We start from the raw sequence: 23,623 nt of genomic DNA on the forward strand, positions 1-23,623 counted from the left end.
TTCTGCCTGAAAGTGCACTCTCCACGTTGCAAGTTTTTCACAAGGGGGAGCTTGTGGTCCATGATTTCTTTGGGAAGATCTTTGCGATTTGGTCTGACTGTACCACAGGCCTGAATTCCACGTTCTCTCAGAGAAAAGTAAAGTTCTGGGCTTGTGTAAAAATTGTCTGTGAAAAGCCAATAGCCTTTTCCTTGTAAGGGTCCTGTAGGAACCCAATGTTCACTACAGGAAAGCGGCAACAAGTAAAACTAGAGATGCGCTGAACTGCAAACGTCTTTTATTACATGAACAACGATTCACTGAAATCAAATGCGTAAATCCGCTAAGTAAACCAAAATAACAACTGAATCACAAAGGATAAGAAAGCTAAATGAAAACCGATCGATACTTACAAGTTTTTCGTGCCTTGTTCCGCTAATAAGAAATGAAATCCTGCTCGACACTAACAATGAACTTCGAAAACACTAAAACGAACTCAAAAGCAGACCATGTGCTTTTGAAACTTGATATTTACCGCGACTGCAGAATGCATGATCAGCGGCACGCGTCATAAATGAAACACTGAAATGTCCACTTCTTAAATGTCTCTATTCGAATCATTCCTAAAACAAGACCAAGTCGTTACATGCTCCCCCCCAAAGACTCTCGTAGTCTTTAGGTATTTGACTCGTTTGATAACAGAAAGAATGTCATTGATTCCAAATTCCTGGATCTTAAGAAAAAGGTCAATCGACAGTTCAATAACTAATCGCACAAGTTCAGGTTTTTTTTCTTCTCCATGGACTCCTCAATGGACTTCAATAGCTCCTCTTCCAGAAGGCAGAGTTTGCGGATATCTCTCCTGAAGACACCTCTTGCACTTTTCACCAGAACTTGTCGCACCACACCATCAGAATCTGGGAAGGTCTCTTGAACTAGCGCTTTGGGCCACTGTCCTCGGGAGAGGTTTGCATCCTTCATGATGACCAAGTCTCCGACCTTGAAGTTTCGCCTCTGCTTCAGCCACTTTTGGCGTTCCTGCAACAAGGGAAGATATTCTTTAACCCAGCGGGCCCAAAACTCATTCGCCAAAATGTGCACATGTTTCCATCTTGCTTGAAACTTGTCGGAGTATTCCAATTTACGAGGAGCTGAACACGGATTCGGGCGCAACAGCAGTATGTGGTTAGGGGTCAAGGCCTCTAAATCGTCAGGGTCGCTAGACACACGAGTGATCGGTCGACTATTCAGGATCTTCTCGACTTCTGTCAGGAATGTCGTTAGGGTCTGCTCATTGACAAGGTGCTCACCAATCATGGCGTGGAGAATCCTTCGAACGGAGCGAATGAGCCGCTCCCAAACACCTCCTTGGTGGCTTGCCGCCGGGGGATTGAAATACCACTGTATATTCTCCTGAAGCAGCTCACGTCCTACTCTTTCTTGGTCCCAGGTCTTCAACGCATTCAAAACATCGGTTTCTGCTCCCCTGAAGTTTGTGCCATTGTCACTGTAAATAACCCTGGGTGGACCTCGTCTCCCGACAAATCTTGTTACTGCTTGAATGAAGCTGTCCATCGTTAAATCATTCGCAAGCTCGATGTGGACGGCTCTATACCTAAGGCAGGTAAAGATGCAACCATAGCGCTTGTGGAGTTTGGGATTCTTTCTCACAGATCTGGTAAGTGGTTCTGCATGGACGTAGAGTGGTCCAAAATAATCTATTCCAACAGCAGCAAACGGGTAGATTAACTGGTAGCTGTGTGAAGAAACTCTCACCACTGGGAGTGGTGCTGTAATCTGCTCTCCCACTGTAGCATTCTGGCGCTTACATTCATGGCATTGCCGCAGGACACGTCGGATGGACGAAACACCACTCACAATCCAGAAACGCTGTCTTATCTCCGCTAGTACTTGGTGTGGACCTACATGACCATTAGCATGGTGGTAATGGAGGATGATCATCTCTGTTACACGGTGCTTCCCAGGTAATATCATTGGGTGTTTTACATCATAGCTGAGGTCTGCACGGTCTAGTCTTCCTCCAACTCGCAAGACTCCTTGATTCACGAATGGTTTCAACTTGGTAAGAGGACCTTTGCACGGATTTGGGTTGGACAACTCTTCAGGAAAGGTCTGAATCTGGACGTTCCTTACGATAATTCTCTCTGCTTTTTCTACATCTAACAATAGGAGGTGGGGAACCTTCTCCTCTGGGTTCACAAGCGAAACAGTGGCTGCCACTGGCTTCGTTCGCAACTGCAACAGCTTACGGGCTCCTCGAATGATCCAAGCCACCACTCTTCTTAACTTCTCCCATGTTGAGAATCTTTCAAATAAAGTGCCCCAGAAGTCTTCTTTCTCGGCACATGCATTAACGGTGATCTTCTCTTTCTTGACTCCCTCATCTTGGTCTGATAGTTCTTGATGGAGATCACCGGGTTGCTGTGGCCACTCCTTTTGATCTTTCCACAGAAAATCTGGGCCATGTTTCCACACTTCTAACTTCTTGGTTTCGGAGGCCTTTATTCCTCTCGAGGCCAAATCAGCCGGGTTAGCTTCTGACCTAACGTGACGCCATTGTGAGGGCCTTGATCCTTCTCTGATGACAGCAACACGATTGGCGACGAAGGTGACAAATCTTTTCGTCTCATTGAATATGTACCTTAGGACGATCATTGAATCGGTCCAGAAGGTGACGCTGTGAATCTTGATGCGACCTTCCAACTCTCGCATAATGAGCTTGTCCATCTTGATCAACAAGGTGGCAGCGGTCAACTCCATCTTAGGCACGCTGATACCACTCCTTAGAGGCCTCACTCGCGACTTGCCCATGAGGAAACTGTTGTGGATGCTCCCTTCTTTGTTAACGAAACGCAGGTAAGTTACTGTCCCATATCCATGTCCTTCAGAAGCGTCTGCGAAGTGATGGAGTTCAGCTCTTTCTACTTCTCCAAAGTCTCGGGGAGTAAAGGATCGAGGGATACTGTAACCGGTGAGGCTTACGAGTCCTTCCTTCCAATCTCTCCACTTCACTGCTAGTTCATCAGGGAGCCTGTCATTCCAGTCATACTTTAATCTGCATAGCTCTTGGTTGATCTCTCTTCCAGGCAGGATTAGGGGACCAACCAAACCAAGGGGATCATAAATTGTTGCAATCGACGACAGGACGCCTTTCCGGGTCCCTGGATGGGATTTATCACTAACAACTAGGTTGAAGGTGTCTGCCTCCATGTCCCAATGGATTCCTAGGGCTCGGTCCATGGGTAGACTGTTGAGATTGATATCTAAGTCCTTGACAGCTGGTGCTCGATGTTCAGGTGGGAATGCATTTAGGACTTCGCGCTCATTGGACATAACTTTGGTCAGCTGGAATCCTCCTTTCGCTAGCAGTTCCTGTAGCTCCTTTGTAGTTTCCACTGCCTGGCCGGTCGTTTTGAAGGACTTGAGCAGGTCATCGACATAAAAGTCTCTCATGACTGCGTCAATGGTCTGAGAGGAGAAACCTTCGCTGTAATCGGCAGCTGTTTGCCGTAATGCGTAACCACAAATGCTGGGTGATGAGGTAGCCCCAAAGATATGGACTAGCATCTGAAAGGTCTTCAGGTCCTTCGTCAAATCTCCATCCGGCCACCACAGATAGCAAAGGGCGCCCCGGTCTTCAGGAGACACAAACACCTGATGGAACATCCGCTTAATGTCAGCTGCCACGGCTACACTGTTAACTCTGAATCGCAGAATGACTCCTATAAGTGAGCTTGTGTTCTCTGGTCCCTGCAACAACTGATTGTTCAACGAGACACCGCTGGACTTGCAGGCACAATCGAATACCACTCTCGGCTCTTCAGGTTTTCTCGGGTGCCAAACAGCGTGATGCGGTAGGTACCAAATGGGTTTGAGGGAAGAAATTTGTTCATCAGGGACTTGACGTGAAGATCCTTCTTCTTGGTATTTCTGGATAACGCTTGCATATTGCTTGTGGAACTCAGGGTCTCTTTCCATTCTCTTTTTCAGCCAATACAATCTCTTCTTTGCCACTTGTAGACTATCAGGTAAGCAGGGAGGACTATGCCGGAATGGCAGCTTGAGCTGATAATGTCCATTAACAAGGACCGCTGATTGATCCATAATCTGCTTCGCTCTTTGGTCTTCCAACGACAAACTCTCTTCAACATCCACAAAGGTATCTTTGAACTCGGTATTGTACAAACGTTCCAATTGCTGACTTAACATCTCTTCATGATCACTCCTTACGAAATTGACATGGATGCCATTGCTGTTGGGTTCACCCATTGGGCCATACACCGTCCAACCTAAGGGAGTATTTACGGCATAGGGCTGGCCCCAAGCTCCTCTTCTGATTTCAGAATTATCATCGATAATATCCGGTCGGTCGCTGCCAATAAGGATGGAGACTCGATGCCCTTCTATTTCGGGAAGACTGACGCCATCAAGGTGTGGCCATTTTGTCAATTCTCTATTGTTGGCAAAATGTCTCTCTCCAATGGGTAGGCTCTCCATTGTCAGAACCCGATCGAGTGTGAACTTCGTTTTCCCGTCAAGTGCTTCTATATCCAAGCGGGCTTGGTGACCACGTTCCTTCCCTTCATAATTGACTGTTGAAAGGGTAAAATCAGTAGGCTCACGTTCAAGGCTTAATTCTTCTACAAGACTTTCTAAGCAGAGTGTAGTGTCTGATCCGCTGTCTAGGAAGGCGTATGTTGTTAGCTGCTTGTTCCCACCTGGCCCACTGACTCTTACTGGGACGACCTTGAAGCAGACCCTCGGTCGACTGCTGGTTGAGGCTTCCCTTGGAGCAGAATCTCTGGATACGGCAAAGGTACTGGATTCGATAACCGGGGGATGGTTGGATTCAGTGAGTGTTGCAGCTGTTCTACCAACTGAACTTTGGCCACGAATGACTGGTTGCTGATTTGCACTTTCTTGTTCTACTACACGGTCGTCAGTCTCTTCGCGGTCTGGTGGGTGAAGAAGGAAATGGTGCTTCTTTCCACAACCCGATTTCCGACAAGAAAATCCCTTCAAACAAGATCTTGAGAAGTGTCCATACGAAAGGCAACTTCCACACAGCTTCTGTCGTACAGTTCGCGACCGATCTTCGTAAGATGCATTCTTAAAGGTCTCACACTGCCAAATTGCATGCAGTCCGGAACATTGATAACACTTCAAGGTGGCTAAGCCAGTACCAGCAGACCTTCTGTTTCCTCTGCTCTGGGTAGCTAGGGTTGTAGCCTTAAATGGCAGATCTTGTTTGTCTTTGTTTCCATGTCTTCTTTCCTTTTCATGCTGAGGCAGTGACGACTTCAGTTCCTGGCCAAAACGGTTGTTTAAGCGATCTGCTCATTTCTGTATGAAATTCACAAAATCAGAAAAGTAAACTTGTCCCTTAGAACAAATTAGGTCTCCAGCAACGTCTGTCCATTTCCGCTTCAAGCCCTCATCGGGTAACTTTTTCATCAGCATAAGAATCGTATCTTCATTGTCGAGGCGGCTTACGTAAAGTGGTCCCATACTCGTTAACACTCGTTTGGTATCTTCAAGTTTTCTCGCAAAATCCATCAGACTTGCGGCATCAACTCTTCTAAGGTTGTATTCTCTTAACCTTTTCATGTGTGCATCAGCCACCATGTGAGGCTGTCCAAAATTCTTTGACAGAGTTTTCCACGCTTCACCATACCTCTGACCAGTAGGAAGGTTGACGCAGCTTTTTATAGCCTCTCACGCCTTTCCAACACACTGCGCGAGTAGACAGGTCAATCTTTGCGAATCATCGGGCACCTGACTCTCAATGTGGTCGCAGAAATTGGCAACAAATTCTCCATACTCGGAAGGGTCTCCCCCAAACTTCATCAACTCAATTTTCGGTAGAGTGGGACCTTGTTTAAGTGCCTCTGCGATTGCTTGCCATGGCGCTTTATCTGCAAGTTCTACTGACGGGGGGTGTGGCACTTGGCTGGCTGGTTGCTGTGTAAGGTGCTGAAGTGTTTGTAACAACACTTGCTCAAGCTGAGTGTGACTTGGCTGAGGGGTTTGAAGCTCACTTTTAAATTTATCGGTGGGCGAACTCTTCTCATCCTTGGTCACAAACGGTTTGAATTCATCTACATCTACTCTTACTGAAGACTTTTGCCTGGTCTCTTTCGGCTGAGAAGCAGGGTTGGGAAGTGGTACGTATGGGGGATCCATGTCACTCTGAGAAAACGTCGATACCGACGACACCTCATGCTCAGCTTCCAAAGCCTTAGTTCTGGTTGCTTGTACATCAGATGGGGGTTGCGGGATAAGGTGTGTGTCTTGTGGTAAACTGAAAGGCCTTAGTGGTGTGTGAGGGATCAACTCTGGATTTAATGGTGGAATTATCTCACTTACAGTTTCATCATCCGAGCGCTCGGTCTCCAATTCCTCTTTCTCAATCTCAAGGTCCACAGTAGCCTTCTTTAGTTCCATTTCCACCTGCATCCTTTCAATTTTCCTTGCCATCTCAGCCTTGTTTCATTCCCTTTCCTTAGCGATTTCAAGCTCTCTCTTCTGAAACTCAGCTTCTTCCTCTTCCAAGCGACGCTCCAGGCTCTGCCTTTGTTCAAGTGCTTCCACCTTCAGCCGTGCTTCTTCAAGCAATCTTCGCTTCTCTCTTACGCTACTCGAACTGGTACGGGAACTCTTCCCGGTTTTACTCGACCGATGTGATTTGCGATCAGACTTGGACCTTCCTTTCGTGTCGTTTTTAGCCTTATATTTCCACGCGCTGAGCTCTACCTCGAGGCGGAATTTGCACTCTTTTTCATTCTCGTAACTTTTGTTCGCCATAGTTCTCATTCGTTCATTATCTTCAAAACTTAAGTAGGTTTCATGGGAGTCTACAAACTTGTGGAATGCACGCTCGTAATCTTCGACACCTTTCATCACTTTGTGTTCGCTCGCATGTTCAGACAGAAGTCCTTGTACAAATTTCAACCTCCTTCTCACGTACCCCAAATGTCCCGCTCTTTTTGCCTTTAAATCAATAGCTCTTTCGATTCGAACTTCCTCCGAATCCATAACTTTTGACGGAACCCTCTGCCTCGAGGTAAGATTACTTTCTAAACCCGCAGTTTCGGATGGTGGAACATAATTAGCTGTTGTTTCAACGCGAGGATCTTCGCTTGACGATATTTCCTCTTGAACTTGTTGGAGCGACGTACCTTTTGCTCCATCTGGCATCTCGTGATCTTGCGACGCCATAGAAAAACTTTGAATAATGTAGGAACCCAATGTTGACTACAGGAAAGTGGCAACAAGTAAAACTAGAGATGCGCTGAACTGCAAACGTCTTTTATTACATGAACAACGATTCACTGAAATCAAATGCGTAAATCCGCTAAGTAAACCAAAATAACAACTGAATCACAAAGGATAAGAAAGCTAAATGAAAACCGATCGATACTTACAAGTTTTTCATGCCTTGTTCCGCTAATAAGAAATGAAATCCTGCTCGACACTAACAATGAACTTCGAACACACTAAAACGAACTCAAAAGCAGACCATGTGCTTTTGAAACTTGATATTTACCGCGACTGCAGAATGCATGATCAGCGGCACGCGTCATAAATGAAACACTGAAATGTCCACTTCTTAAATGTCTCTATTCAAATCATTCCTAAAACAAGACCAAGTCATTACAGGTCCCATCAGTCGAAGAACTACATTTCAGGTTTGATTTAGTTCTGCCTCCCCTTTACGACCAGTATACACTTCAAAATCACAGATGTAGCCTGTGTGAGATTCAGCAACGGTAAACAGTTTGAAACCAAATCGTATTGGCTTACTGGGGAGAAATTGGCGAAAAAACTTCCTCCCTTTGAACTTCACCATTGTCTGGTCAATTGAAACCTCTCTAGCTGGAATGTAATTCTGCCTAAACTGTCGTTGTAGTTCATCAAGAACACTATGAATTTTGAAAAGGCAGTCATGTTGGGCAGGATTGCATGGTACCTCACTTTCGTTGTCAACAAAATGTATAAAACGCAATATGTTCATAAATCTGTTGCTGGACATAATATTTCCAAAACTAGGGGTTACAGTTACCTGATCTTTTTCCCAGTAGGACTGAAGAGAAGGCTTTTGCACAATCCCCATTGCAAAATAAAGTCCAAGCCACATACGCAACTTATTGATGGTTAGTTCGATCCATCCAAGCGGCTTTGCTAACCGTCGTTGTGCTTGCCCAGCGTAACGATTCGTCTCGCGTACAATTAGGCGGTACAACCGTTCGGTAAAATATAATTCAAAGAAATCAATAGCTTTCTTATCTGGAGGCAGGTTTCTAACGAGACCAATGTGCTCTTCAAATGCAATCGCTGTTTGAGGAGTAAGAATACTGCTCCAATCTTCAACGATCTCATCAGCTGACTCGCTAGCTGAATCATCTTCATCACTACTTTCATCAAGGAAATCATCCATATCTTGGTCGCTGTCAGACTCACGTTGTTCATTTCCACGTGCTATGAAACTCAAGGGCATTTCATCAATATCGAAGCCTTGAAAATCGCTAATTTCATCTCCAGAAGAGGAAAAAATCAATTCTTGTTCATCTTCAGCATGAGAGGTGCTCGCCAACGCCATTTTGAAAGCAAAAATTTGAAAACAAACTTGTGAACTTGTGCAAAATCCTCGCCAACCTTCTCTTGCTTCAAATTGATTGAAAGCTTGTTTCAAATATGTACCCTGTGGCAATGCTTAAATCCCCCTATACGCATTTATGTCTACTGGGAGCGAGTTGAAGTATGGGCCATATCGGGACCCACTAAAGTGGGTCTCGGGCAGGAAAGGGTTCAAATGGCTTATTATAAGCAGCAAAAGCGTTCACCTTGGATAAACACTTTTGCTGTAGCAGAAAGATAGGTGAATGAGCAGGAGAATTGAAAAATTAAACGAGACTTACCTATAAGTTGAGGTTTGATTGAGATTCTATCACATGACATCAGAAGGCGAGAGATCACATGAGATAGCACGGTGCTTGCGCAAGTCATAGTTAAAAGCCACATACTGGGTGCACCAAAAAATAGTATGCTGGCCGAAAAAGCCAAACTAGAAAAAGACTGGCAACCAACTTGCCTCAGAGAGGGTAAGTGTAGATAGTGGAGGGCATCTTATCTCTTGTCTTCTGATGTGATGTGATAGAATTTCAATCAAACTTCAACTTACAGGTAAGTCTCATTTAATTTTTCAATTCTGTCACATCACCAGAAGGCAGAGATCCCATGAGACATTAAAGGATTGATGCATCCATACGACATGCACTCAAACAGGAGGAATGAAATCCATACAAAAGCAAGAGATTGAGCATAAGCAATGATAAATATGTTTGTAATTTATGGTCTAACAGCAACAAAATAAGCAAAAATAGTACATGTAATATACAAGAAACATTGCGAAGTTTTCACTGGTTGAGGATAGCAGAAGCTAGTCTGTTTCCTTGAATAACAGGTTTATTGTAATATTTATGGAAGATCTCGGCAGACTTTCAGCCTGCCTTAGCCATGATCTGATGGACAGGGACATCCTTTTCATCTGCTTTGGAAACAGATGCTGACCTAGTCCTGTGTGTTGTGAACACCTTGGTATCAATCCCACAAAGTCAGAGTTTCCTTAGTCCACATTGAAATTGTGTCCCTAGATACAGGCTTATGGGGTCTAACATAACTAATAAACAATTTTGTTTCGTTATTATGCAAGTTCTTGGTCTTGTTGATGTATGCTTTCAGACAAGTCAGGGAGCAAATTGATCTGTCTGGCCCATAGGCAGCAATGTCAATCCTCATATATGGGCTTCGGGGAGTACTGGTCTTAATATGCTCAGCAACGTCGAAGAAAGAATTATCCTCTTCCATGGTAAGATGTTGTAGATCTAAGTAGCGTATTGATTGCTCTTGTTGACTCGAAACCAGTAAAATTAGCATAAGTAACTTGTGCATTAAATCCTTTAAATACAATTTTTCATTGGGGTATAAAGAAGATAAATGTTTCAAAACCACTGAAACATCCCAAATTTTGTCATATTTAGGTTTGGGTCTACACGATTCAAATACCCCTTTCATAAACTGGGTAACAATGTGATTGCTACCAAAGCTTTCCCCATCTATCACAACAATGGTAGCTAAGGTAGAGGAAGCTTTATTAAGGTTAGAGTAGGTAAGCCCTTGATTAAAAAGCCCCTTGAGGAATTGAAGGGTGTCACTCGGTGGTGGTCAATAACAATTAATTTGTCTTACATGACAGAATGCCATCCATTTTTTAATGTATGTGGTATACTGTTTTTGAGTGCCTTTCCTCCAAGTTGCCATGAGAATTTCTTTAACCTCCTCTGGAAAGTTGTAACAGATGAAGATTTCTGTGTAGGGGATGTGGGCTTCTGTGAGAGGGGTGTTGAAGAAGGTCTGGGCGTAGGGGCAGAATCCAGGGCTGGTCGCACAAATGTTGTAGGAGTAATGGAAACCACATTTGGGTTGGCCAAAACAGAGCAATTAGTATGCCCTGTGATCTAAATTTGGATGTGGCAGTTGTTCACATGGCTACAAAAACACTTTAATGCAAAAAAGGCTGCAAGTAATTGCAATATACTTATATGATATCCAGCTTCCAAAGAGGTTCATCTCGCCCCATTTCCTGAGTGCCAAAAACCGCTTTCCAGCCCAATGTTGATGCGTCTGACTGAATTGTGATACTGGGGTGGTCGTAGTGGATATCTTGTTTGAGAGTTATGGCATTATTGCACCACCACTGAATTTCTGTGAAAGTGGGAGGGGATAAGTGCATTTTTCCCATGTAATCACCCTTGTTTGCTATGAGTGCGAGATATTTATCCCATTCAAGGTGGCGGTGGTGTAGAGGTCTGTACTGAGCACCAGGAAAATTGGACAGTAGAATACCCGATAACCTCTGCGACCTGTCTAATTGTTGGCAGTTGTGTTTGTAAGAGCATAGTGCAAACAGAATCCATTGAACTTTTTCCCCAGTAAGTGTAACTGTCATAGCGATAGAATCCAATACAAACCATAAGAAAGTTAATTTCTGGGATGACATGAAAACTGATATCTCTGGATGGATGTGAAACCCTAATTTGGTAAACATGGTGATGGTGTCAATCACATTTTTAAGACATTGAGCTGAGGTGTTGCCTTGCAGATAAGAATCATCAATATACCCTGAATTGAGATGTCCCACACTCCTAAGTGTGGCATACACAGGTTTCGATAGTTTAATAAATATGTGCAGGGCACTAGTTAGGCAGACAGGTATATTTGAAAAAACACTGTCAAAACAGCACTTTAAGTATTTTTGGTGAGATGGGTGGATAGGAATGGTATAATACGCGTCTTTTAAGTCCACCGAAGCTATAAAACAACCTGACCTTGTCATGTTTACAGTGGCCTCTAGTGTATCCATTTTAAAATGATTGTAAGCTATAAATTTGTTAAACGCTTTGAGATTTAGAATGCTACGGTGTGTGCCATCTTTTTTCGGTCGTAAAAATATTGTGGAAATAAAGTCCTCTGGTTCCTGTGTCGCCTGGATAATGACCACTTTAGCGAGGAGTCTATCAATTTCAGCTTTGACAATTGAATGCTGACGAGCATTAAAGACACTAGGTCTGCCATAATGTTGCGTGGGTGCAACACTGTTTTTAAATTAAATTTTAACTCAAGTAATAATCTGAAGAAGAATTGGGAAGAGCTGTTGAGGTGTACGGACGTTATTTTTGAGCTCTGTGACCACTACATCAAATGGTGTAGAAAGATGGCTTTATACATTTAGACACAATGCCAGATAAAGAGGGAATGACACGGAAACAAGTCAAGAGTAATGAGAGGCTCTCAGACATGATGAACCTTCAAATTCAGAAGAATCTAATCCGTCCAACGACATGGCAGCGACGCTCGCAGAAATAAACAGTAAACTGGACCTCACTTTAGCTGGAATAAAGGAAATCGAAGAGCTCAGGGGAAAACAACACCTAATGGAGGAAAAGGTTGTTGTTATTCATCGTGGTAGATGCAATAATAAAGTGTATTATTGTTTGTCACACGATGTAGTCACTTAAGATGTAGATCGCGATGTTTCGACTGATTACACGGTATCATTTATATCACAAAGGTCGGCTGTGATTGGTGCATTTCGATTCTCCTATTGTTCCATTGTTCCGATGAGTAGCTATTCCCTCAGTGGTCTGCTGTTGTACCGTTCTCCTGTTGTGTTTTTTGATCGTGTACATCCATGCTTCAGGAATTTCAATTCCACTATCCCTGTTGATGTTATTAGGGTGAAGTCTTATGTGAATAGCTTCCTTGACCCTACGTGTGTACCAGTGAGTATCTCGATCAATAAATTTGACCTCATTCCAGATAGAATAATGGCCGGTCTCATGGGTGTGTTCAGAAATGGCAGAGGTCTGGGTACGGGTGAGTCGTATATCCCTGTCATGTTCTTTGATCCTCTCCTGCATAGATCTCCCTGTTTCTCCGATGCAGACTTTGCCGCACTCACAGGGAATCCTGTAGACAACACCATCTTGTTTAGCCGGGTTGACGGTGTCCTTTGGTCGCACTAAGTGTGACCGAAGTGTCGTGTCGGACTTGAAGACAGTGCGAATGCCTTGTTGTTCTAGGCAGTGGCGGAGAGACTCCGAAACTCCTTGGACATAAGGTAAAACGGCGGTGGATTTAAATTTCGTGACGGGCTCTCCTGATGGCCGCCTTACCACCAGTGTCTACAGGAAACCAACACATACTGATCAGTACCTAGCGTATGATTCTCACCACCCTCAGTCAGTAAAGTGCGGTATTGTGAAGTGTCTGTACAACTGGGCTAAACGTCTCGTGACCAAACCATCAGTAATCACTGGAGAGGAGAAACATCTGTCATCTGTACTTGTTTGTAACGGATATTCCTCCTCATTTGTGCAGCAGATCACAAAGGCGCGAACAACCCCAAGAAGAGAGCCCGTCGCAGAATTGAAATCTACCGCCGTTTTACCTTATGTCCAAGGAGTTTCAAAGTCTCTCCACCGCTGCCTAGAACAACAAGGCATTCGCACTGTCTTCAAGTCCGACATGACACTTCGGTCACACTTAGTGTGACCAAAGGACACCATCAACCCGGCTAAACAAGATGGTGTTGTCTACAGGATTCCCTGTGAGTGTGGCAAAGTCTACATTGGAGAAACAGGGAGATCTATGCAGGAGAGGATCAAAGAACATGACAAGGATATATGACTCGCCCGTACCCAGACCTCCGGTGTTTCTGAACACACCCACGAGACCGGCCACTATCCTATCTGGAATGAGGTCAAGTTTATTGATCAAGATCCTCAACGGTACACACGTAGGGTCAAGGAAGCTATTCACATAAGACTTCACCCTAATAACATCAACAGGGATAGTGGAATTGAAATTCCTGAAGCATGGATGCCCACAATCAAAAAACACAACAACAGGAGAACGGTACAACAGCAGACCACTGAGGGAACAGCTACTCGTCGGAACAATGGAACAATAGGAGGATCGAAATGCACCAATCACAGCCGACCTTTGTGATATAAATGATACCGTGCAATCAGTCAACCTTATCGCCTGAAGAAGACTAGCAGTAAGCAGTTGAAACGTTGCGATCTACATCTAAAGTGACCACATCGTGTGACAAATGATAATACACTTTATTATAACACCTAATGGAGAAAGAAAATTCTGTGGACACAGACAGTGGACACCCAACAGAAGATGCTATCACAGCTCCCAGAAGATGTAAATAAATTAACACAAGTTGCTATTGTTGAGAAGGAACACGCTATAAAACTAGAAAGCCATAGCAGACAGAATAATCTTATTTTCTACAACATTCCCGAAGTGCAAGAATCCAGTGCCACAACAGAAACTCTGCTATACACCTTCTTGGAACAAAACCTAGACATGGCAGAAGAAGAAACTAATGAAATACTAATTAAACAGGCACATCTCCTTGGCAAGATCAGAGAGGCAACAAACCACTTCCAATCATTGCTAAATTTAGCTTTCACAAAAAAGTGCATACTATCAAGTGTCCGTACATTGGTGGAAACAAATTATGATATTTCACAAGATTTTCTGAGAGATCGTTGAAATACGGAAGGGTTTAGTCAAAGTGATGAAAGCAGCAAAGAAGAAGGGACAAGACACATAACTGGTTTATGATAAACTGTACATAAACGGCAGAAGATACAGACCAAAGGTATAATATCCAGGGACAACATAAATGCAGTGCCTCAAGTAACCCAAGACAGGCTTGTTGCAACCTTGATCATTTACATGTGTCTTTACTGAAGCCTTTACTGAAGCCAGACCCAAACTAAGTATATTTTTATGTTTTCCTTGATTAATGTAAGTATTCGTTTCTTCTTGTCTTTTGTTTATATTAGTTGGGTAAGTTACGTGAAAGGGCTAACGCTCTTACAAATAGCTTATGCAAACATCGGAGTACCTGGTCACATTTACCAAGTTGTTTTATTTTTAGATGTCTAAAATAACCATATCTTCACTCAATGTTTGAGGCTTGTTTAATAATGAAAAAAAAGAAGAGAAGTATTCCAGTGGCTCAAAAAGAAAAAATGTTCTATTTACATGGTGCAAGAAGCTCATTGTATGGAAAAGTCTTTTGAGGTTTGGGATGCTGAATGGGGTTACACAGCTTTATTCTGTAGTTTGGCGAGTTACAAAGTAGGTGTCGTTATTCTTTTCAATAACAACTTTTCTTTTAAAATTTCAAGGCAGCTTTGTAAAAGAGGGCAGATACATCATTGATGATTTGGAAGTTGGAGAGCTGACCTTGACTCTTTCCAACATTTTTGCTCCAAACACAGATGATCCAGCTTTCTTCAAAAATGTGAGCGAACAAACGCTGTCCTTTAAATGCGATGAAATTATTATTGTCGGAGATTTCAACCTTGTTTTGGATGTCTCAAAAGACAAAACAGGAAGGAAACCAATGACAGAATGGAATTCTCCTAAAGAGCTCAAATATATTCAGGAGAATTTGGATTTTACCGACATATGGAGAGATTTAAAGCCTAACGCAAAAAGATATACTTGGAGACGGAATAGATCAGAAGAGCATTGCCACCATTTCTTTTTGGTTAGTTTAAGCATTGCTGGAAGAATTTCAAATGCTGATATTCTTCCAGGGTACAAAACAGACCACTCTTTATGTAAAATTGACATCAATTACCATTCCAATCCCAGAGGACCCAATTTCTGGAAATTTAATTCCGCACTTTTGAGGGAAGTTGATTACGTAAATGCTATAGAGTCAATAATAGCCAAAATAGCCAGTGAATACAAAAGCAATGAAGAAGTCAATGAAGTGTTACTGTGGGAAATGATAAAACTTAAAATTAGAGATGCCTCAATGAAATATTCCAAAGTCAAAGTGAAGAAGATGACAAATGAAGAGGCTAGTATTGAAAGTGCACTAGCCACCCTAGAAGGACATCTGGAACAGGGGGAAAATAATAAAGATGTCCTTGAGGAATAAATAAGGTGGAAGAAAAATGAATTAGAAAATATTATACAGTGTAAAACACAAGGCACCATAATTAGATCTAAGGCTAGATGGTACAATGAAGGGGAGAAAAATAGCAAATATTTATTGAATTTAGAAAAGACACTGTAAGAGGAGTACAATAATGCAGATTAAGACGAGCAATGGTTCATATGCTACAAACGACCCAAATATTTTAAAAGAATGCAATTCTTTTTATAGTCGGCTTTGCTCTTCAAAAAAACCCACAGTGACATCATGTTCTGACAACTTGTTCAGCCAGGAACACCCTTCACTTAATGATATCTATGAGAAAAAATGCAAAGGACTATTGTCTGAAAAAGAATGCTTAGAGGCATTAAAAACAATGGAACCCAGTAAATCGCCTGGAACAGACGGCCTTCCTGCTGAATTTTATAAAGTGTTTTGGAAGGATGTCTTCCTTTTCTTATATGTCGTCTTAACAAAAGCCATCAGAAGGGTAAGCTTGCTTTAACCCAAAGAAGAGGCATCATTTCATTGATCCCCAAGAAAGACAAGGCACTACAAGAACTGAAAAACTGGGGACCAATAACTTCATTAAACTGTGACTAAAATTGCATCCAACGCCATTGCTTCACGTCTCAAGGCTGTTTTGCAAAATTTAGTAGACAACGACTAAACAGGTTTCTTGAAATGACCTTCTATTGTAGAAAACATTTGCTTGATTAACAATGTCATCTCATACACAGAATCAAAGAATATTCCCGGGTTACTACTCTTTGTTGACTTTGAGAAAGCCTTCAATACTATTGAATGGGCTTTTGTTGAAAAAACGCTCCATCATTTTGGTTTTGGCTCTTCTTTGTTTTACCATGATATCTTGAGCTGTGTTATAAATAATGTTGGTCAGCCGGTTTCTTTGAATTAAGTTGACGTGTAAGGCGGGGGTTGTCCGCTTACATTTTTATCTTGTATGCAGAGCTGTTAGCTACCACCATCCATACAGAAAATGAGGTTAAAGGAATCACAGTAGGCAGCACTGGATGTAAGCTTAGTCAATATGCAGATGACACCACTCTGATTTTGGATGGCACTCAAAAATCGTTTGAGCACTCCTTTGCTATATTAGAAAAATTTGGTGAGGTTTCAGGCTTGCAAGTGAATGGTGAAAAAGTCTGAAGGTCTTTGGATCGGCTGCAAGAAAGGATCAAACCAGATTATTCGCTCTGATAAAAATCTTAAATGGGTGGATGGCGAGGTCAAGGCTTTAGGTGTTTGGTTCTACATTGACTGTGAAGAACTACCAAGGGAAGGTTCATGAGGTAGAGGATATCTTAAATGATTGGAGAAACAAGAGATTAACTTTAATCGGTAAAATCATAGTTATTAAGGCTCCAGCTGCATCACAATTTGTTTATATTCTGTCCTCATCGTCGCGTTCAAAATCTCTGAAAGAAACAAACAATCTTCATTTTAAATCTCTTTGGGATAACAAAGGCAACAAAATTAAGCAGACTGAAAAGATAGCAGATTACCAAGATAGAGGACAAAAGATGCTAGACATAATACAATTTAATAAAGCCTTGAAAATTTCATGGATGCTTAAGTATATTTCAAATGACTGCAAATCCAAATGGAAGTGCTTTTTTGATTTTCATTTATCTAAGGTAGGCAGGAAATTAGTTTTTCTTGGTAATTTGGCACCAAAAGATGCCAGAAAACTTTATATAAAAGATGATTTTATCCAAGAACTTATTGAAGTGTGGATGGACTTAAATTATAAGGATTACTTAGGGATTACCGTTAGGTGTTACGTACTGCATATGCTAAAAAATCAATCTTTCTTTATACGTTAGTCAGTTAGTGTTTTGATGTTTATACTGTTACAATACCAAGAAAACCATCATTATACGCTACACAGTAAACCACATTGAAACCCCCCCCCCAAAGGCTCGGTTTGTAACACTTATCGCTTCCAAAGAGATTTGACTTATTTATTTATTTTGATTTATTGTTCAGCCAAAATCGTAACCAAAAGTTTCATACAATAAAAATAAAAACCTCTTTATGATTGGTGTAAATTGGTGTAAAGAGGCTTAGCGGTATTACAGAAGTATGGTTGCAATCATGCCAGAATAATTTATCCAAGCCTTACAATCACAAACAACTGTTTTAAAAATACTTCTAACTCCATACAAACCTTTGATGGAATGTGAATTCCATGATGCTATCGTTCTCTTCAGTCTGATCTCAACTACATTCATAGTATGCTGGACAAAACTGTTCTGGATCAACATTTTCCCACAAAACATTAAAACAAACAAAGTGACACGACTAATTTTGTGATTGTCTTAAACTCTACTAAATTCCACACATAAAACTTATTTTTATATGGATCATGCAAAAAAAGGCTTTTGTCACACCTTATCCAAATTTGGTAACAGAGTCACAAAAGTATGTAAAATCTCGTGATTTCTGAGAAATAGGAGTCGCAGTTAGAGTGTTGTTTTGCGAAGAAACTCTTTACGTGCTGGTGGATTTTTGGGCAAGATTTTGACAAGAAAGCATAGGAAAGACTTACAAGTTTATTTGGCCACTGAAATACGATACTGTCTTCAGAGACTGATCTTCTTTGAAGTCTTTAAACTGATCTTGCCACCAGACCAGTCTTCTGCCTGTTTTGAATATGGCTGCCTTTAGCTCACGCTTTGCACAAGCCACAATTGCACAAGATACTACTGTGTTAAAGCGTGGTTGGCTGAGAACCTCAAACAGTGCTATTTTTGCTTTTAGGAAAGTTTTTGCACCTTTTTCAGAGCTCACATACCAGGAGCTTGCCATTTTCTCATAATTTCGTGCTTAGCAGCTTGAAATAACTTTCTTTGGTTTGCCTTGTGGCCTTCAGTGGTAGTAGCATCACAACTTGAATCTTTCCTTCTCTAAACTGCTGATGTATTACAGGATTATAGTGCTGTGTAGATGCATATCACTCCTTCATAACATCTCGTCTAATTCATGAAAGAATTCCACAAACATGCAACGATGTTCTTTGCACAACAACACTGATCTAACACTACCACGTCAATGTAAACTATGACAATTTTTTTCTCTCAGAAATCGCGCAATTTTCCGTACTTTTGTTATTCATTCCGCAAATTTAGATTCTCTGTAACTCAAGTCTCCCTTGCATGATCGATATGGGAATAAATTTCCATGTGTGGAATTTAATAAAGTTTAAGACGCTCACAAAATTATTTGCATCACTTTACTTGTTTTAATTCTTTGTTGTAAACGTTGATCCAGAACAGTTTTGTCAAGCGTGCTAGTAATGAATGATACACAGAATCGGACAACTGGGTCATGCATGTCTATCAGCAAGCCATTTTCCATTCTCACAAGCATTTCTTTTATTGGGTAAATGACACGTCGATTAACCTCTGGCCATTTATGCTCTGCAGGCAGATTCTAGACAAAGGAAGGGAATGCCAAACAATCCTTTCAAGTTTTACACACGAGCATACCTATCATCATAACCAAGCATCTTGCTTTAACTGACCAGTTTACTCCTTTACTGCGCAAGTGTTACTATAACCGTGTGCTATACCAATAAACCCTTGGGAATGCTTCCCTAGACAAACTACATAGGTATGTGCTGGCCCAAATAGTACAGATATGGTGTTTGAGTTGCAGTAATCCGAAAAGGTGTATATGGTGAAATAACTATTAAATAGTGGAATAATAATAGCTGAGTTTTGTACCGTCTGTTGCGTTGTCATGCACTAGTACAGTGGAATCCCGCCTTACAACCACCCCATTAATGCGAACAGCTTATTATAATAAGGCCACCTCTTTTTGACCTAAAGAAAGCTCTTAGTGGGTCAGTTTCTTATTTTAAAAACCCCTTTAATACGACCTCAACTGTATGACCCAAACGTGCTCGTATTCACGACGTTCCACCATAGTATGTAAACTATCCTACCGGTATTATTATGACGTACCTGCCAAGAACGTGTCTGTAAGTAAGGTTCACAGGTTACATTCCCTCTCTCATCCCTAAGAAGATTCTGGACAAACAACAGTAGGTAAGATTCTGCGCCATGATCTACTCTAACCATGTCCTGAATACCCTCTTGCAGATGGATGTCCCTGGCATGAAGATGTAAGAAAGATTTTGTTGGTTTTAGATCTGGTGTCTGTGGTTTGTCCATAGGAATATCCATGGCTCATGATGGCTATGCGGAGAGGAACGATAGTAATTACAATAATTATGAAATTTTCGTTTTAAGCGTTTTTTTTTTCAAAAATCATAAGTGTAGCTTAATGATTAGAGTAAAAATAATTCTTACAATGATTCGTGAGGATTTGGTAAAATATAACATTTTAATTAATACTTGCCACTAGCAAGAATTTCAAAGGCCTATTAGAAAGAAACATAATTCCGATGTGCAAAATATGCGTGAGTGATAAACCATTAAGCTGAGCAGATATTGTTGGAAAAAAGTACTCTATATCACATAGTATTCAGCGCTTTTTAAACATCTTGTAGTTACTTTGTTGGTTGTGTTTTTAAAGGTAAAAAGCCAGTTGCAGTGGGACGTCTCCATTTATACCGTTGACGCTTCAGCGAATGTTGTAACAATTGAACATTTATAGAGAAAAAATACAAAAAAAATGACTTTGTGCATAGCACAATCTGTGCTGTTGTTAATGGGATCTGAAAACTCATCCGACAGACGAGTTGTGTACCTTTACCTGGCTGGCCAGAGAGGCCTAACTGACAAAGTATCATGTGCACATTGTAATTTCTAAGGTACCTCAAGAGGAGGAAAAGTGGTAGTATTTAGGTATATACCTAAGACTTACCTAAAATGCGAGTAGATTATCGCAGCATTTTTTCTTGGCATGGAAAATAGTTTGATGATTGTTGAGCTGCACCCACCACTCATGACATAAAGAGTATATCCATACATTACCAGCTTCTCGTTCTGATCACAGTGCAACTTGTTGCCATAGTAAGGAGCATAATATGGAACCAGATTCTGTCTCCACACGGTGTCTTCCCTTCTTCCTTCATGACTGACTGGGTTAACACATCTTAGTGATTTTGTTGCCTGACTGCCGCTGAGACTTAAGCCTTTGCTTCAGATATAACGCGTCATCATTTTACGTCCATAAGTTGGTCTGAACTGAAATTTAACCGATGTCAACCTTAAAAAGCAAATCTTATACATGTTTCCAAAAAAAGGATTTAAAAGTATTAAGACAAAATTGGATAGAAAATCGAGCAATTTCAGTTCTTAGTGGATGAAAATCTGGTACCAGAATAATTTAAATATTTTACAGTCCTTTTTACATTTTCTCAAAGCTAAAGATATAAATAGCTGCCTGAAATAACACTGAAAACAATTTCCCTTGGGAATGAGAGATACAATTTTCAAAGTTCAGAGAAATTGTGCAAACACAGGTAAAATTTCATCATCAGTTTCATTTTACCAGTACTTTCAAGTGATTCATGCAAAGTTCAACATTTGTTTTTGACATTTGGTGTTGCTAGAAATGAGTGTTTTTTGAGAAGATATTTAAGAGTCTGTCCACAGGAGGACCAGGCAGGCATGACACATACTATCTCACCAATTTCTCTCAAACTTTCACAGATGATTAAGGTCATTAAGTTATTCAAGAGTCCAAAGTAGTTTGGGCTCCTGGTCAATCCCTGGGGTAATAGGTCTTTCACATCAAATCCCAGGGATAAAACCCCGAAATTAGCTCTAAAATTGTACTTCCAACAAAGATTCCTCACACTAACAAAATGCAGGTGATTTTAATCTTTATTTCACCCACCAATTCTTTGAACCTTAAAAGCAATGAAAGGTCCAACATTGGAGTCATTTGAAATTATTCTCGCCAATGTAGAATATTTGACAATTAACCATGTCACACAACAATTTTAAGAAACTGCAAATTAGGCTTTTTAAATTGCAAATATCTCCAATGGGCAACAATGCATGTCGACAAACATGTAGTCACAGTAAAACCCTATCATAGTGCTATGTTTCTGATGAAAAAAATTTTGGCTTCTGTGAAATATTTGTGATCACATTCCTCCGAAGTACGTGACAATCCAAGTTAATTGGAGCACTCTGTGCACTCTGTGACCATATGCTGCTGTTTAAGGAGCCAGTTCAAATTGTTTGATGGTATCAGTGATGCCAATTTGTTTGTTTTTCAACCCTAAAAACCTTAAGAGATGTTTATCTGCATAGCTAAGGAGTTAAATTAATTATATAAATTCTAAGATATTCACATTATTTACAGACAGCTTAATAAAACCGATACATTTTATGCAGGAAGTCGACAGTTGAGAGCAAAGTGTGTGAGGTATATTTTGCCACATTTTGTTTCTTTCCATGCTTATTAAATTCATTTTCAAACTTGGAATGCACTCAAAGTAATTTCCTTACAGGAGAAACAGCAACCTTCCTGTAAATGTAGGTGTGTGGCATGACATTTGTTTCTGTTACATGTGTCAGTATATCTACTTGAATTGGGAAATAAAATTCCCTGAGCTCGAAAAAAAGAAAGTCTATCTTTGAGAGGCAATCCACATTCTACAGCAAATTAAGTCCTTTTCGGTTACTTTTGTTAAATCTGATTGCATGAGTATTTTTCTGAGATCAGGCTAATGTAAACATTGTTGCCATCAAAAGCAAACAAAGATAAAGCAAAGCATGTACTAGTCTGTTAGCTTCTGTTGTGTTGCCACAATTCACTGTATTCTCTGTTTCTATGTATCTGTGATCTGGCGACTAAATGATTACAATGACGAAGTGACCGGTCTGGTATTTATAGATTTTCGTAAAGCTTTTGATGTTATAAATCACGAACTTCTTCTAAAAAAGTTGTCTATTTACGGTGCAAGCCCTCCGTCTGTTGCCTGGTTTCAATCGTACCTGTCTCAGAGAAAGCAATTTATTACATTAGGGAAAACCACATCTGAACAGCTGACTATCAGACAGGGCATTCCCCAAGGATCAATATTGGGACCGGTGCTTTTCCTCCTGTTTGTCAATGACATGCCTCTAAACGTTCACAAGTCAACTATGGATATCTATGCAGACGATACCACCTTGTCTTTAAGCTCAGACTGGAAAGCTATTCCTGCACTAAACAAATCATTAACAAAGGACTTGACAGAAGTTGAGAAATGGGCTAGTGAAAACAAAATGTTTATAAATACCAAGAAAACCAAAGCGTTGTTGGCTACGGGAAAGCGTCTGCGCAGACGTATAACCCATGACGCAGGAAAATTTGAAGCTAGGATGCAAAATGCAGAAATTGAACAAGTTGGTAGCCATAAACTTCTTTGGAGTGATAATCGACGAGAACCTAACTTACGAAGCACATGTTGACGAACTATGTAACAAACTTTCAAAACGAATTGGTCTTCTACGCCATATAAGCTGCTACTTGAAAAAGAATCAAAAATTGATCTACTATAACGCGGTAATCAAACCACTCTTCATGTATGCAAGCACAGTATGGACATCGTGTAACAAAGAGGCACTCGAGAGAGTTCTCCGTATGCAAAAACGGGCTGCACGTATTATTCTTGCAGCACAACGTACTAGTCGAACTGTCACTTTATTTAATAAGCTAAACTGGATCCCCTTTTACAAAGAAGCTTATATAAATCGATGTGCACTGGCCTACAAAAGGATAAACAGAACTTTACCTGAATACATGAACACATCTTTAAGGAAGAACTCTGACGTCCATTCGAGAAGTACTAGAAATTGTAATTTAAATTTGTTATGCCCCTCTCACAGAAACGCCTCTGAGGGAGGACGCACTTTCGCCGTCAGAACTATTAAAGATTGGAACAGTTTACCCCGGTCTTTAAAAACAGAGAAGTCCGTTAAATCGTTTAAGGCTAAATTATGTAATACTATTCTTAACTCTCAGAAAACTAATGGAATTTTTTAACTCTTATTATTCGTAGTATGTTTGAAATTGTAAGTCCAGTTTATTATTTGTAACCATTTTTAATAGTAACTTAATTAAGTATTTTATTGTAAATAATATCGTATTTTAGCATTT

General features: G+C 40.9%; 2 protein-coding genes and 1 pseudogene across 2 annotated transcripts in view; 1 reads left to right on the forward strand and 2 right to left on the reverse strand.

Annotated features, from left to right (window-relative positions):
* The window catches only part of LOC145484949 (uncharacterized), a 78,216-nt gene that overhangs the window by 23,478 nt on the left and 31,115 nt on the right, over positions 1–23,623 (forward strand). The window lies entirely within an intron of this gene.
* Positions 5,716–7,218, reverse strand: LOC145484509 (uncharacterized; annotated as a pseudogene).
* LOC145484510 (uncharacterized) overlaps positions 17,609–23,623 on the reverse strand; it is a 113,187-nt gene continuing 107,172 nt past the window's right edge. The window contains exons 2-4 of the mRNA XM_081463114.1: positions 18,774–22,061; positions 18,137–18,284; positions 17,609–17,856 (exon numbers count right to left, since the gene is read on the reverse strand). Coding sequence (XP_081319240.1) covers positions 17,632–17,856; positions 18,137–18,284; positions 18,774–18,928 — 528 coding nt within the window. The 5' untranslated portion in view covers positions 18,929–22,061 and the 3' untranslated portion in view covers positions 17,609–17,631. The remainder of the gene's footprint in view (positions 17,857–18,136; positions 18,285–18,773; positions 22,062–23,623) is intronic.

The sequence above is a fragment of the Orbicella franksi genome, chromosome 4 (genome assembly GCF_964199315.1).
Source record: "Orbicella franksi chromosome 4, jaOrbFran1.1, whole genome shotgun sequence".
NCBI lineage: Eukaryota > Metazoa > Cnidaria > Anthozoa > Scleractinia > Merulinidae > Orbicella > Orbicella franksi.